General features: G+C 39.8%; 1 protein-coding gene across 2 annotated transcripts in view; it reads left to right on the top strand.

Moving 5' to 3' along the window:
- Positions 1 to 14180, top strand: part of CNTNAP5 (contactin associated protein family member 5) — a 294719-nt gene that overhangs the window by 191287 nt on the left and 89252 nt on the right. For both annotated transcript variants that reach the window (XM_075756999.1, XM_075757000.1), the window contains exon 12: positions 5062 to 5181. In XM_075756999.1, the coding sequence (XP_075613114.1) occupies positions 5062 to 5181 (120 nt within the window). The remainder of the gene's footprint in view (positions 1 to 5061; positions 5182 to 14180) is intronic.

Here is a 14180-nt window from a genome sequence, read left to right as displayed (position 1 = left end):
AACAACCCAAAACCAAACCAAAACAACAACAAACCCCCCCCCAAAAAACCCCACAAAAAAACCCCCAACCAACCAAAGGCAGTAAAAGACATCCAGTCTCTTTGTGACCAAGTAAACCAGATGTTTCTGATGTTCAACCTCCCTTACTAAACCTTGGGCCTTGGACTCAAACTGTTTCTTGTTTTGTCTTCCTGGAATAGCCACTGTTACCAGCAATAGCCCATCGGCCAAACTCTGCCCTTGTGACACCTTTGACACTTTGGTTTTTGCCCTGTGCTGTAGTTTACCCTGATGCTTTTACCTGCTATACCTGACTGTGAGGCCCAAGCCATGCTTGCGTGGGAGTAGCATGGGTTCATGTGCGCTGCTGACATCTCTTTCTGACAAGCACTAGTGTAATGCAACTCAGTGAAGCAAACAGCTTCATCCTGACTGCCCGTGGGAGCTCGGTGGCAGGAACTGCAGTGCTGCTGCTGCATGGCAGTGCAGCTTGTTCCCAAAAGGGCCTGAGGAAACGCAGCAGGGGCTGAAGCCATAAACTGTGATTTTCAGTTGTTTCTGGCTCAGTGAAACAAATGTTGCTGGAAACTATCATTTTATCTTCAATGGCTGATATGTCAAAATTAGTCCCAGAAAAGCACGGGATGGTGGTGTGGTTCAACCTGGCCGGCAGCTAAAACAACCACGCAGATGTTCGCTCACTCTGCCCTGCAGTGGGATGGGGAAGAGAATTGGAAACAAAAAGGTAAAACTTGTGGGTTGAGATAAAGACAGTTAATATGACAGAAAAGGAAGAGAATAACAATAATCATAGAATATACAAAGCAAGTGGTACACAGCACAATTGCTCACCACCCTCAGACCACTGATGCCCAGCTAGTTCCCAAGCTGCGGTCTAAACACCCAGCTAGCTTCCCTGCAAGTTATATACCGAGCATGACGTCATAGGGTATGGAATATCCGTTTGGGCAGTTTAGGTCCACTGTCCTGGCCATGTCCCCTCCCAGCTTCTTGTGCACCCTCAGCCACCTCACTGGCAGGGCAGTATCACAAGCTGAAAAGTCCTTGACTTGATGTAAATGTTGCCCAGCAACAACCAAATCATCAGTGTGTTATCAACATTATTCTCATCCTAAGTTCAAACTACAGCACTATACTCACTGCTAGTAAGAAAATTAATTCTATCTCAGCTGAAACCAGGGCAGATGGTTAGAAAAGGAAAACTGATCTTGCTTCTTTGAGACAAACAACAACTTAGAGTTTTTGGTTTTGAAATTATGTTTTCAAAAAGTGCTAATGAGAAAACAGGCTGCTCATCCAAAGCTTATAAAGAACATTATTTTTGTTGTTTTGGTCCCATTTTGGTGAACATTTTAAAATAAAATAAACTTGAAGGACTGCAAGTATAAACATTATTAAAATGCCTCACAGAAAGGAATAAAATCACTATTTTGTTTCATTTTTTTAATTTAAAAATAATGCTTGAAAATTATTAATGGGTTCGACTTCTAATGAACTGATGAATACCTCTACTTTATTAAAAAGGTGTAATTACTGCAAACATTTTTTGACATTAAAACGTTTGCATTTGTCAACAGTTTCATAATTACACTTGGTGCTTGCTTTTTGAAAGTGTGGCCTTATTACATGCATAAATGGTTGGTGACTCTTTAATGACAACTATAATAATGGTTTCCTACTGTTCCCAAAACGACCACATCTACATCAGAGAAATCTGGCACAAAACGGAACATAAATCTGAAGGCAGTTTTCAAAGTTAAGACTCTGGGGTCTTAACAGTCACAGCTGAATGTTCATCTGGTTTTTACTTTTTTTATGATATTTCTGATTGCATAGAGAGAGGAATGACTGCAAAGAGATCTTATCTTTCATTGAACCATAAAGACAGCTTCAAGTTGTTGTCACTGGAATAATAGGGCCTTTTTCAGCAAATGGAATTGCATAACTTTATTCTGAAACAAGCAATCGGCTCAGCCTGTGTAGATGTTGAGCAGAGCTTGGAATGGATGGTGCACTTGAAATGTCTGTGGGGGCATTTGCCAGTGACTGGAAAACAAATATCATTTTCTCCTTGATGCATTATACAGCATAAAATAGTAAAAAAGAGAACTAAAAGCAATGGCCCATCCAGTCTAGAAGTATGCAATACCAAATGCTTAAGATACAAGCATGTGAAACTTTCAGCGTGCAGCTACAAAATAAACTGTTCACCAAAACGGCTTTTCTCAAAGTCATGATAGTTAGAATATGTTTTATGTGCTAGAGTTTGGGGTTTATAGCATTTTCCTGCTGCTTCTGCTACTCCCTAGTATTTACTGCTGGAATTCTCATATAACCAAAAGGAAAATATACCAGGATGGATTTTCTTCTGGCAGACATAGCTGTAGTTTCACTGAATCTTGTGCATCCGTTCAGATTTATGCCAGTTGAGTACCTCTAGCCTGATTTCTCGCCCTATACAGCCTTTTTTTTTCCCAAAGTTGTAGTGACAAAGGGGCCGTCTAAAGGTGAGTAGAGCATGTCTGTTTGCATCTGCCCACATTGTTAATGGCTGAATCTTCACATTTTTCCTTATTAATTTGAAAAAAGTATATCTGGGCTCCAGCCAAAGTGACAGTCAAGAAGAAGCAAAACACTTAGGAATAAAAAGTTTGGGATGAAGAATGCATTTCTAGCTGTGCCAGTTCACTGAGAACATATTAGTTTTACGTCTGTGCCCCTGGCACCATCCTTTGTCTTCAAAAATACTCAGCAAACAATTCAGGGGAAGCAATTGGCATATTCCCTAATGAGACAAGATAAAGTGTCCTGTAATGATGATGACAGCAAATTGACTAAGTGAACTGCAGTTTGAGAACTTTGCAAATTGATCAAACTATGATTCCTTGATTACTTACTTAATCGCCTGTTACAGTCTTTCTCCTGACCCTCCATATCCCAGTTGCTTTTGTCAGCACTTTAGCGACTGAGGGACTCTCTGCTAGCCCCTCAGGATGTGAATAGTGGAAGAATAGGTTCTGGTTTGGGGATTTTATTTTATTTGCATTTAATATGTACTCTTGGCCAGCTATCAGAGGGGGAATTTAGAGATCATCTGGACTCCTACAGTGCTTTCTACATCAGACTAATGACTGTCAGGAAGAAGCTTTCTTGATTCTGTTTATTGTAGGATGGATACTAATTACAGCACTGTTTCACCAGGTGCTGAGTACCTTAAGCAGCTTCTTAACTCTGGGAAGGGTAATGCTGTGCATATTTAGCACTTAGTCATGTTCTGCCTGCTAAAGATGTCTGGTCAGGAGAGAAATGTATAAGGAGAAAGCCTATTTCCAAGTGGTGCAAGTGATGGGTGAGACTCTTAATTCATAGCCAGTTTGGTGTGGGAGCCCCTAGAACTGTGATTCTGTGTTGTTGGCAGAAGCGAAGAAATGCCCAAATTTCATTAAAATCTGAGTGATGAACTGTCTTATAGCATTCTTCAGAATAATAGCCAGACAAGGCTACTTCAGGCTGTCCATTTAAGCTTTTCTAAAATTTGTTTCGTTAGAGAAACTGCTTTTAGGGAAGAAGGGGAAAGGAGGGATGCAAGTCCATGCGTGCACAGGAGTGGGAATGAGGAACTATTCCTGCTGGTGCAGAGCAATTCCTGCCGTCTGCAGGAGGGGCTGGGGCTGCATTGCAGAAGTAGCAAGGAAGTGTTGTCCCAACACATGGTCTGCAAATCTTGGAAAAAGATTGTGGTGGCTAACAATTGAGTTATTCACAAGTTCCCCATAGTATCTCCCACTCTTAAGTCCTGTGTTTGGTGTATGATGGATGTACCAATGTGCAAATAGCTAAATGTGCTCTTAAAATTAAGAGGTAAAAGATAGATTTGACCTTGCCGCAGCCAAAGATGATGTCCAAATATGTTTCTGTGTGTTCTGCTACTGGTAGCATTCAAAAACTTACTTAAAGATTAAGAGTAATTCTGTTTGCTTGTATTGCTGTTAGTGTGTCTTCCACATAACGCTGTCTCATAGGAAGAAAACCAGGAAATCTTGATCTATCTGCTAAGTCAATTTGTGGTTTTTATTGTATTTGCTGACAAATTAGTTGAACAATCATAAGCTGTTACGGCAAATAACCTTGTCAGTATAATCAGGTAAGTGTTTAAATGGGTGGGGAAAAAAAAAATCAATCAATCCTCCTGCAATGTGATTTAAGGTTACTGTTGTTCAAGATCCAGGATCATACACGTGACTTTCTGATACCTCATAACTGCCTCTCCAGGGGTGGGTTCTCTTTGCCCCATGTGAAGTGATATCTTACCTGAAAACATGTCTCAAATACAAGGAATTGCACTGACCTGTGGGAGATTTTCTTCCTGTTCTTGCTGACCTGCTATGCTTGTTTTATTAACCACTTGGATTTTCACGGGCACTAATCTTCCAAAAGAAGAGTATTGATAAGTAGAGACAAAGAGTTGGCTGCATAAAAATAGGGCTAAAGCATAAAGATGTCATCCAGGATGGACACCATATCTGAGCTTGAGTTAGAGGATGTTCATTGTTTTCATTTGGGTGATAGACGGTGGTAGGGGTTTATAGGTACTTGTTAACAACATCATTCAGGGAAGCTGAGGACTGGCAAAAATATCTGTAATTTTTGTTGGCAAGACTTAAGCGTGTGCCTAGGTAGTAGATCATGTATAAGTGTGTGTAGGTATGTATGTGTTTGAAATATCACTATGTATCACTACATAACTAGATGGTGGCACATTTGAAAATTCATACCCATTTACTTAAGTTTTTATATACTTTAATCCAAAATAAGGCAAATACCCATATCTTTAAAGCTAGTATATATAAAGTTCAAGGAAGTAGTTAAATACATGCCTAATCTTGAGCATGGGCTCAGGTCCAAATGTAGTAAACTCTTTCACATGCTAATCAGCAGTGAACCAGCAGTTTATGTTATGGCAATGATTAAAGCAATGCTCATGTGTAAAACGTGTCTGTTTTCTCCTTGTTTGTGATACAATTTCTCTCTCTTTTAAAGCTATCTATGAACAATCTTGTGAGGCTTACCGACACCAAGGGAAGACATCAGGTTTCTTCTACATTGATTCTGATGGAAGTGGACCACTTGGACCACTCCGTGTTTTTTGCAATATAACAGGTAATGACCTAACCTCGTCTTTGGTGCTTTATGTTGGCTTTAATGTTATTGCCGTGGCTATCGTTGTACTACTAAGACGACCTCACAATCACAGGTGTCTCAGTAGTGGGGAAAAAGCAGACAACTGGTACTGAGGTTTAACTCTGTTTCCTTAAATAGGATCCATGCAAAAATGATATTTAAACTAAGTTTGAAGGACTCGCTTTGTATTGTCACTAAGTGGTATTTACAATGGTATTTGTACCTTATAAAGGGCACTGCTGATTTATTTTTTCATAATATCATGATTTCTAATGAGATGTTTATGTTTTTTTTAGCAAAGATGTAGAAACTTAGAATGCAAACCTTCTTTTGTAACTGAATGGTTTCTCTGCTTTACTAGAATACTAGATCAAGGAATGATTATTAAACTCCTTGCACTGAGCTAGCTGTAAACCCTTCCAGTCTGACTAAGCAGGAAAACCTCCCCTCATACAAGCGTGCTGCCTTTGATGTCTAATAGAATAGAAGCCCTGGGGATCTGTATGGAGGAGAGGGCATGATGCTTTTAGGAGGAGGGACACCAAAGAGACAGGTAGCAGAGAAAGAGCCTGGCAAGGTGAACTATTGGTCGAGACTCTTCAAACTTACAGTTCTGTAGTTTTAAAATAAAAAGTGTTTCAAATGAATATGTCTATCTGGGAAATTCTCCCCTTAAGTGGGTTCTATTTTTTATATAGGACTGTCATGGAAGGGTATGAGAAAAGATTACATAGCCCATGGTGTAGGTTGGCATAGACAGTATAGCCTCCTTTCTGCTTCTTATTTTTGAAACAGAGAGGAAATTTCCTGGACTGTCTCCTTGGCATTTTTTTGCTTCTTGTGGCCAGGTGCAGATGAAAGAATATTTTATTACCCCTTCTAAATTGCTAATTCTGGTTAAGCTACATTGCCATATATCACCTCCACACTCAGTCCTGAAAACTAAGGACTGAGGATACTCATATTTTATCCTTAATCTCCTTGTACTTAAAGTGTCTCAAATTAAATTTTCATTTTGATTTAATTGGGCAATCATTATGTTAATTAAATGCACACCAGTTAATTATTAAGTATGTTTTTTATTCAAGTGTAACAAATATTTAATAAGATGTGTCTCCTCCACTGTTGTTGAATCTCGTAAGAATTGAAACAGAGTTTCACCATTCTGTCTGAATATCCTTCCTTGATCTCCAGTATGGGAAATGTGCTCATTTTTATTATTTATTTTATAAATATATGTGATCAAAACGTTGTCAGTGCTTTTTATCTCTGCTGAAGAAGTAGGATTTTTGACAAAGTCCTTGCAGAAAGCATCTGCTTTCCTCAAATAAATTTTATTTGGCAGAAATCCAGAAGGCATATACCTGATTTTCTCTCTATCTGTAATGAACTTGCTGACATTCTTATTTTATTTTGATTACGAGAAAACTGGAGGTGGGAAAAACTGACAAAGCCTTCTAGCCTGGAAAACTTTTTCACATTTCTTCTTTGCCCCTAAATGTCTCATTTGAGGCAGGAGAAGGTCATTTGTCATAGGCATCTCTTATTCCTTTTGCATAAAAGAGGACTGAAAAAAAGAGGCACAGAAAGAAATTACTACTTTATAGTTGTCCAGAGAGTTTGAGTTACAAATGAGTTATGCTTCTGTATCATCCAAATATGGTTTGGGTGCCTTAATCACAAGAGCTTCTTTTCTCTCTGGGAACATACCTTATCATTATGCTGATAATAATTTAAATGTTTACAGTAATAGATTAAGTGCAAAGTATGGAAAAAATAACTCAACTTTATGTACACAGGTAAGGATTGTTACTTTGTTCAGGTAATACTTCTGCATGGTTTTCTGGAAGTATCAATATTAAAGAAAAGTAAAAACTTAATTTCTACATTGTTATATTAGGAAAGGAACAGAGACAAAAAAGTTAACATTATTGTTCAGTGACAAAAATCCATACCGCACCTCCTGTGAATAGAAAAATGTAGGTGGTAGGAAGTGTGGATGGCTTCCATGTATGGGGACACTAAAAAGTTAAAAAAGATAGTGGAGGGAACTGTCACAGGAAAGGATGGAGATCATATGTGGCATAAAGAAAGCAAATAGGGATTGATTCTTTTTCATGATATGGGAGCTAAGGAACAGTAAAATTATTAAATAGCAGGATTTGGGAGGGGGGTTGTTTGTTCTCTTGTACGCAATGAATAATTCAGCTTGAAACTTATTACATCAAGGAGGCCAGCGTATCCACAGAGGGAAAAACCAGCCTGGAAGAACCCCCAGTCTTGACTGATAGATTCAGAAAGTGCAATTAAACGTGGAGGTTTAGTTGCAGCTCCCAGCTCAGGCAGATCACCGGAAAATGGGAATGAGTTTCAGGAAAACCTTTTGCCTTCCCTCACTTCCCTGGGTAGCTGTTCACCCTCAAAGGCAGAGGCAGGCTCCTGGGCTAAATGAAGCTTTGATTTTACTGAGGCTGGCAGTTCTTTTTGTATACAGTTCAAGAAGAGGTAACCTTTTTATGCCCAAAATGTGTTCAGGCTGAAGAATTTGGAGGTGGAATGGAAAATCCAGGGAAATGACTCATTTAGTGCTTTTAAAAGTAGAGGTGCAGGGGGCTAATGACTTCTGGGAATTACAGTGCCTTGAATCTGTGAAGGGTGAATCCGAAGAAGGAATCAGATCATCAGAAATGAGCAGCATCTTTGCATTTAGAGAACAGTGTTGTTCCTTAATGTTCACTTTGTTTAAAACTATTTCTAATTTTTACCAGTTAAATTGAACAGATAGGGGATCTTGTTTGTAGCCAGTTATCAACCAGGGCAGATGAACACCAGCTTTCTCACATACTGAGATGTCTGATCATAGGCAACCAATAGGTGATGTGGATATGGGAAGTATCAACATTACAAGTTAATTTATCGTGTCTGTGGTCCCAGTGATTTCTCTGCAGCCTGTCAACTTTAACAGCCCACTGCTGAGTAAAAATTCTAAAGAAAGCAGAAAATTGTGATTATGTATGTTGAGAGGCAATTGGACAGTCATACAAAGAGGGAGAGAGAAATAAGGGAAAAGAAATTTTGCAAGGAGAAAAGAAGAGGAAAAAAGTATTAAAAAATATAAAGCCAATTTTCAGCATGGCAAGAAATTTAACAGTAGAATGTCACAGGATATCTGCTGATACCAGATTGGATAAATGTATTTATTCATTGTCTGGAGAAGTGACTGAAAAAGCAAGGTGACAAAAATTGTAGATGACACGCTATTATTTAAGTTGGTCAAGAAGAGGGAAGAGTATGTGAAGCACTTTAGAAGGATCTTATCTTGAAGGCTGTTTATTTCTAGTAAAAGTAAAATACGTTGTTGAAATAGGAGGTTGTGAGGAACAGTAATGTACCTAATTAAAAGTGTAGAAAGATATCTGTACAAAGAGAGGTTAAAAGTAAATAATCTAGGGTTATTTAGAGTGGGAAGACCCAAAGTGAAGGGGCCTCATCGACAGAAGCTATGTTCATTTGCATTTTCTTACAATAGGAAGAGAGAGGCAGTTCAATGGCATCAAAAGACAACAAACTCAAAAAGACAGCACCTTATTAACATACTGTTTTCTTCACCTTATATACCCATTACACACTCGAAGCAAAGTCACTTTCACAGGGAAATTCATCAACTGTAAGGAACAAAGAGGAATCCACACCATATATGTGTGTGAGGGAAGTGAACCAGGTGTATGTGCCCGAGCCATGATCGTTGTATTGGGATGCTGTGTGAGACACCATGAGGATTCATGTGGGTCCATGCAGGGATTATTAGTTTGGGATGATTGCATTCAGTGCCATGAGAACATAGCTAGCCTGTTTCCAGGGTCATCTGCACGGGAATGTTAGCTGGCTCTGCTTGCTTTACCTGAGTTCTGTCATCATCCATGCTGCTCTACCCCCACACTTTTTTGCATAAAGTACGGAGAGAATGTGTCCTGCCATGCTTTGGGGTAACGAACAGCCACCAGCACTGGGAAAGAAATTTTCCCTGTAGGCTGATTGTTTGATAATTAGCTTAGTTGAATTAATCTTCACTTACCACTGAAGTGACTGATAGTCAATACAGAAAATGGTTAATGGACCATCTGAACCTCTGGTCTGGCCGCCTTTCTGTCATTGTGAGGCTTATTCTTTTTCTCTTGTTGCTTAGAAATCTATTGATCTGTCTTGAGTACTACTTAAATGCTAATAATCATTCTCCAGTGCAAAGTATATAGACATGCAATCTACATCCATGTACTTGTTTTTTTGACCTGTACAGAAAGTGTTTGTAATGACCTTTTCTCATCTCCTCCAGAGTAAATTTTACCCTTGATAACTGAAAGATTTGCTTACAATACACTTGAGTCATTCTGTCACTGCACTTCTTTACTGATGCTGTTTTACTGTTTGCAGACCCTGGGCTATCAAATCAATAAAGCTTAGAAATTGCCATGACTAGATCAATGGTTAATTTTATCTTGGGCAGATATTTGTCCAGTCCTTAAATAGCTTACTTCCCCCCCGCCCCCTTTTTTTTTTTGCTCCAGGGGTACAGATTGGGGAAAGATGAGTCCTTAACCCAGCTCTTGCTGCTAGTCCAAGATTTGGTTTTGAAACTGCCCTAAAGAAAAAATCATTAATGAACAAAAATATATCTGTCCTTGTTGCGGATCATCTCTGTTTTGCAGTCTCCTCTCAAAATGCAAATGTTGCCTATTTTTCTGATGCAAGAAAAGTAAAGCTTTATTTTCTCTTTCTTAGAAAACTGTGTAGAAACTGTGTTTAAATCTCAAAGTAAGAGATTATAAAAAGATATGAAAGATATTGCCAAAGTTATACTTGCATTTTTTTATAAATTGCCTCTAGCCTTCCCCCCCCCCCCCCTCAGCTAATGATACAGATTTTATTCTTCCTTATAGTACATATTCTATGGCATGTATAGAGGGTTGAATTCAGGAGAATACAAATTGTGTTTATGTCTGAAGTGTCTAAATACTTTAAGTGTTTGATTAGTCCCACTCATAGCTATTTGGGGATAATACTGTAGCAGTTCAGCTTTGCTCACTTTGTTGTGAACTAGGAGCAGGCTGGAGTAACAAAGAGACGGGCTACTACAAAGCAGAGCTGGCTAGACCTCAATCCTTGCTGTAGGGATGCCTGTTGCACTCCCAACATAATCATGGAACTGGTGGTATTACTGTCCACAGCATCCACCTTTCTCTTTGTTTTCACACAAGAATCTCAGTCCATCTGCTTATATAATTTATTTAATCCATTTTCCATAAGAAATCATCTCCTTTTATTTTGTATAGCAATTACAGTGATACAGAAGTCACCATGTGATTCAACCCTTGTTACGTTTCCTGTGGACTTGGCAGACTCTCGGGTGGAAAGAAGGGCTGCCACCCGTTAGGCTGAGGAGGAGGTCATGCCCTTAATTCTGGTTTTATTACCTGCAACTATGTAATTGTGGGACAAGAAGCTAAATGGTGAAACTCCCTGAGATTCTCAGAATGAGCTAGATAAGATTTTACAGCTTTGAACTTCTTAAGGAAGTTTTTTAGAGTGCCTTTTTTGTTTGTTTTTTTAATGAGCGTACCTTGCAGCTTACTGTCTGTAATTGTGATTGACTTCATCACTGGAGAAAACAGCAAATGAGAAACCTTTACAAATTATTTACTACTGTTTAGATTAAAGACAGCCCATAAAGATTTACAGTTTATCCTCTCAAACACTACAGGTCTTTTGGCACACTGTAGTTCTGACAATTTATACATTTCTGTTTTGAATTTTCATTAAGTATTCCAGAACTTTATAAAATGAAAAACAATCTTTAGTGTTTATATTATGTCAAAGGCATTGTGCTGTCAACAGCTGCCTTGCTGTTTTCAGCAAAATGTGCGTTGTGAAATTGCTGTGTTTCTGATGAAGTTCACAGCAGAAGTCCTGCAGGCTGCCTTCACCGTCACACTTGCAGGAGGCCCCCAAGGAACATAACAGCAGACGTTACAAAGGGTTATTGCAACTTAATCACTCTCTTGCCAAATTTGCAGTGCTCAGAAGTTAGTGGTGAGCTGTGGCTCTCTAAAAGTCACTCCAGCTGTCTCAGTTAAAAGGGTTGGATCCATTTACCCCAGACACAGGTATTTAGTGCCATGTTGGAAACCTAGAGGTGTCCTACCCGACCCCCTGGTGCTGCATCAGAAGAATGGCAAGTCTCCTGCCGGCTCCATGTCTGCCACGCTCATGCAGATATGTGAGCCATTGCAAGGCATATGAAACAGCAGAATACTGACATGTCGAGTCTCTCAAAACTCACCTTAGATGGAGACTGAGTCAGAGAGGACTGCACTGTTGTCACAAGCGCAGCAAGTGTGAGTGCAGTGGAGAAGTGTCCATTTTGCACTAGGAAGTAGTTCAGCGACCGCCTTTTCAATTTTGGGGGAGGAATATTTCTTACTGCTTGTTGTAGATACACCGTATTAGAGGAAATACGGAAGCAGAGGATCATCAAGAAGCCGGCTGGCAGGATAACGGTTTGCCACCTCTGGGCTTCAGCACAGCACGGGGCGCTGAGAGCGCAAGGGGTTGCAGAAGAGGTGTCTTGTTCTCATCCATCAGAGCTGCCTGGCATGGACATTCTGCTGACAGAAACACCTCGAAACGTGGGCTCAGAGTGAGCAAACTTCGTGCCTGGGGCATAAGGGAGTTGGGAACCCAGCTCTTCCATCTCTGCCAGGGCTGGGACAGCATGTCTGGAGCATGTCTGGGTGTCACTGCAACCCCTGTGCCTTCCTGGTTCTGATTTCTAATTGCCAGGAGGGATTCACAGATTGGGAGTGGTTCCAGGCTTGGGCGTCCCTGAGGAATGCACACCCACAGGTACAGTCTGCCGGTAGTGGGCTGCAGGCAGGACTGGGGGGACGGGAACCCCCTCAGAATTGTTTCCATGGAAATGTATTGCAGTGCTTTTACGCTGGCTGGAAGTGGCTGAATTGGAAACTAGGAGGAGGCTGATAAACACAAAACAAGCTGCAAAAGCACATATTGCTGGATCAGCTAGCAGGAAAAAAAAAAAAAAGGGAGAAAAAAAAGTGGATTTCATAGCAGTCTCAGAAAACACATTCTTATAGTCAGTGAATTAAAGCTGTTTGCTGTAAGAAATTGGGGGGGGGGGGTTTATTCTTTGGGGAGGGGGGTGTATGTTAGAGCTGTTGGGTTAAACTGCCACTGCAGCTTAAAACAATACATTATTCAGGAAGGAGAGTCTGTCTTTTGTGAGGGTACTCCTGTAGTCATAGGTACAGCTTTCAAGACAATATTTGGCATTCAATGTAGAGCACCATGAAACAAATGCATCATACAAGCTCTCAGAGCAATTTCTCCTCTCTCATGTAGCATTTACCGTATGTTTGGCTTGTTGGCAATTTAATCAGTCTGAATTATCTTGTTTTGTGACAAACCTCCTAAATCACAAAGGAGTGATGCAGTTTGTATGGGAGAAGTGTGCTCCACAGAGATATTTCAAGTTGAAGAATAAAAATGAGGATTAGACAATACAGAACTCATTGAAAGCCAGTTTTCCAGCTGCTCTAATTTCCCACAATTTAATTTGTGTGCTGTCAAAAGCAACTTGGAGGCTTCCAGCAAGATGATAGAACTATGGGTGAGGCTAAACAGAGGGTCTAAAATGTGCCGAATGCATTGCAGTCCCATGCTGTAAAAACATCTCCTAGGACCAAATACAGGCAGCATAATATCCTGGTAAATTGGACCATTAAATAAAACTGCGAAGTCATAAAGCTGTAGCATTACCCTGAAATTAAAGCATTGTCACCTTCGAATTATGGAACAATTTAACAAGCATTTAGGATATCTGCTTTTCAAGTCTGCATATAACTATTCCAGGTTATACAGTAGAAGATGCAGCTGCACTCTCCTACTGGGTTTTGAATGACTTTCAGCTTGTGTGTGGTTTGAAATTTTACCAAGCTGAGAAAGTAATAAAATAATAAAATGTAATAATAGAAGGTAAAAATAAACAGTGACCTTTGCCTGGAGAACAGCTTTTTCATTCTCATTGCAAATTCACAAGTGCAGGGAGAGCTCATTAAATTGAACAAACAGGAAAAAAACATATAGTATGGACAGACGTAAAAAGATAATGATAACTTCTTTGTTGAAATAAAGGGAGAGCGCCTTATCTGCCTAGTTTAACAGTTTCCAGATATGGAAATGGCTAGAAGGAGCTAGTGGCACTCAACTTGGTTTGCATCCCTGATTACGGTGTCACTGCCTAAAAATATAATGAAAACCAAACAAGAAAGAATAAAGATTTTTTTAAAAAAAACAAACTCCAAGAATCCTCGCATTGTGAAATAGGAACAGTATATGAAACCTCATTTTCAAAAGCCATAGGCATAATTCATGCAGAGGTAAGCCTCTGCAAAGGCACATGCAAGTCATGGAGCTAACTTGCAGACAGCTGTTGCATTGCTTTCTAGCTGTAGTGATCTGTGTGCATGTCCAGGTTGCAGCTACATTTCTTACATAGATCCTGAAGCACGCCTGAAATGCAAGCTCCCAGATTGTTGTCAGTGGGCTTCAGAGTACACACTGATTGAGCTGTAAGGGTATAATTCCTTGATCTCATTCTGAGGTAGCCAGCTGTATTCTGGGAGCAGCCCTAGCTAAGTTTGTGCATGTGAATTTGAGAAAGTATTATGATCTTTTTCTAAATGCTGCTGGGTTGAGGTGGAGAAAATGGTACTTGAATAAAGCCCAAGAGTTCACCTGAATGGTGAGGGTCTTCAGAAGAAAGGCTGGAATTATTTTTGTGTGGTTTTCTGATCTATGGAAGTAGATGCACATGGTCTTGCTATTGTCTTGGAATGGTTCAAGAATTTACTGCCCTCCATCTCTTAGTTACATCTCCCTCAGCTGAAATAAAGGGGGGAGCA

The sequence above is a fragment of the Balearica regulorum genome, chromosome 6 (assembly GCF_011004875.1).
Source record: "Balearica regulorum gibbericeps isolate bBalReg1 chromosome 6, bBalReg1.pri, whole genome shotgun sequence".
Classification (NCBI taxonomy): domain Eukaryota; kingdom Metazoa; phylum Chordata; class Aves; order Gruiformes; family Gruidae; genus Balearica; species Balearica regulorum.
This window is presented reverse-complemented; position numbering and strand designations above follow the sequence as displayed.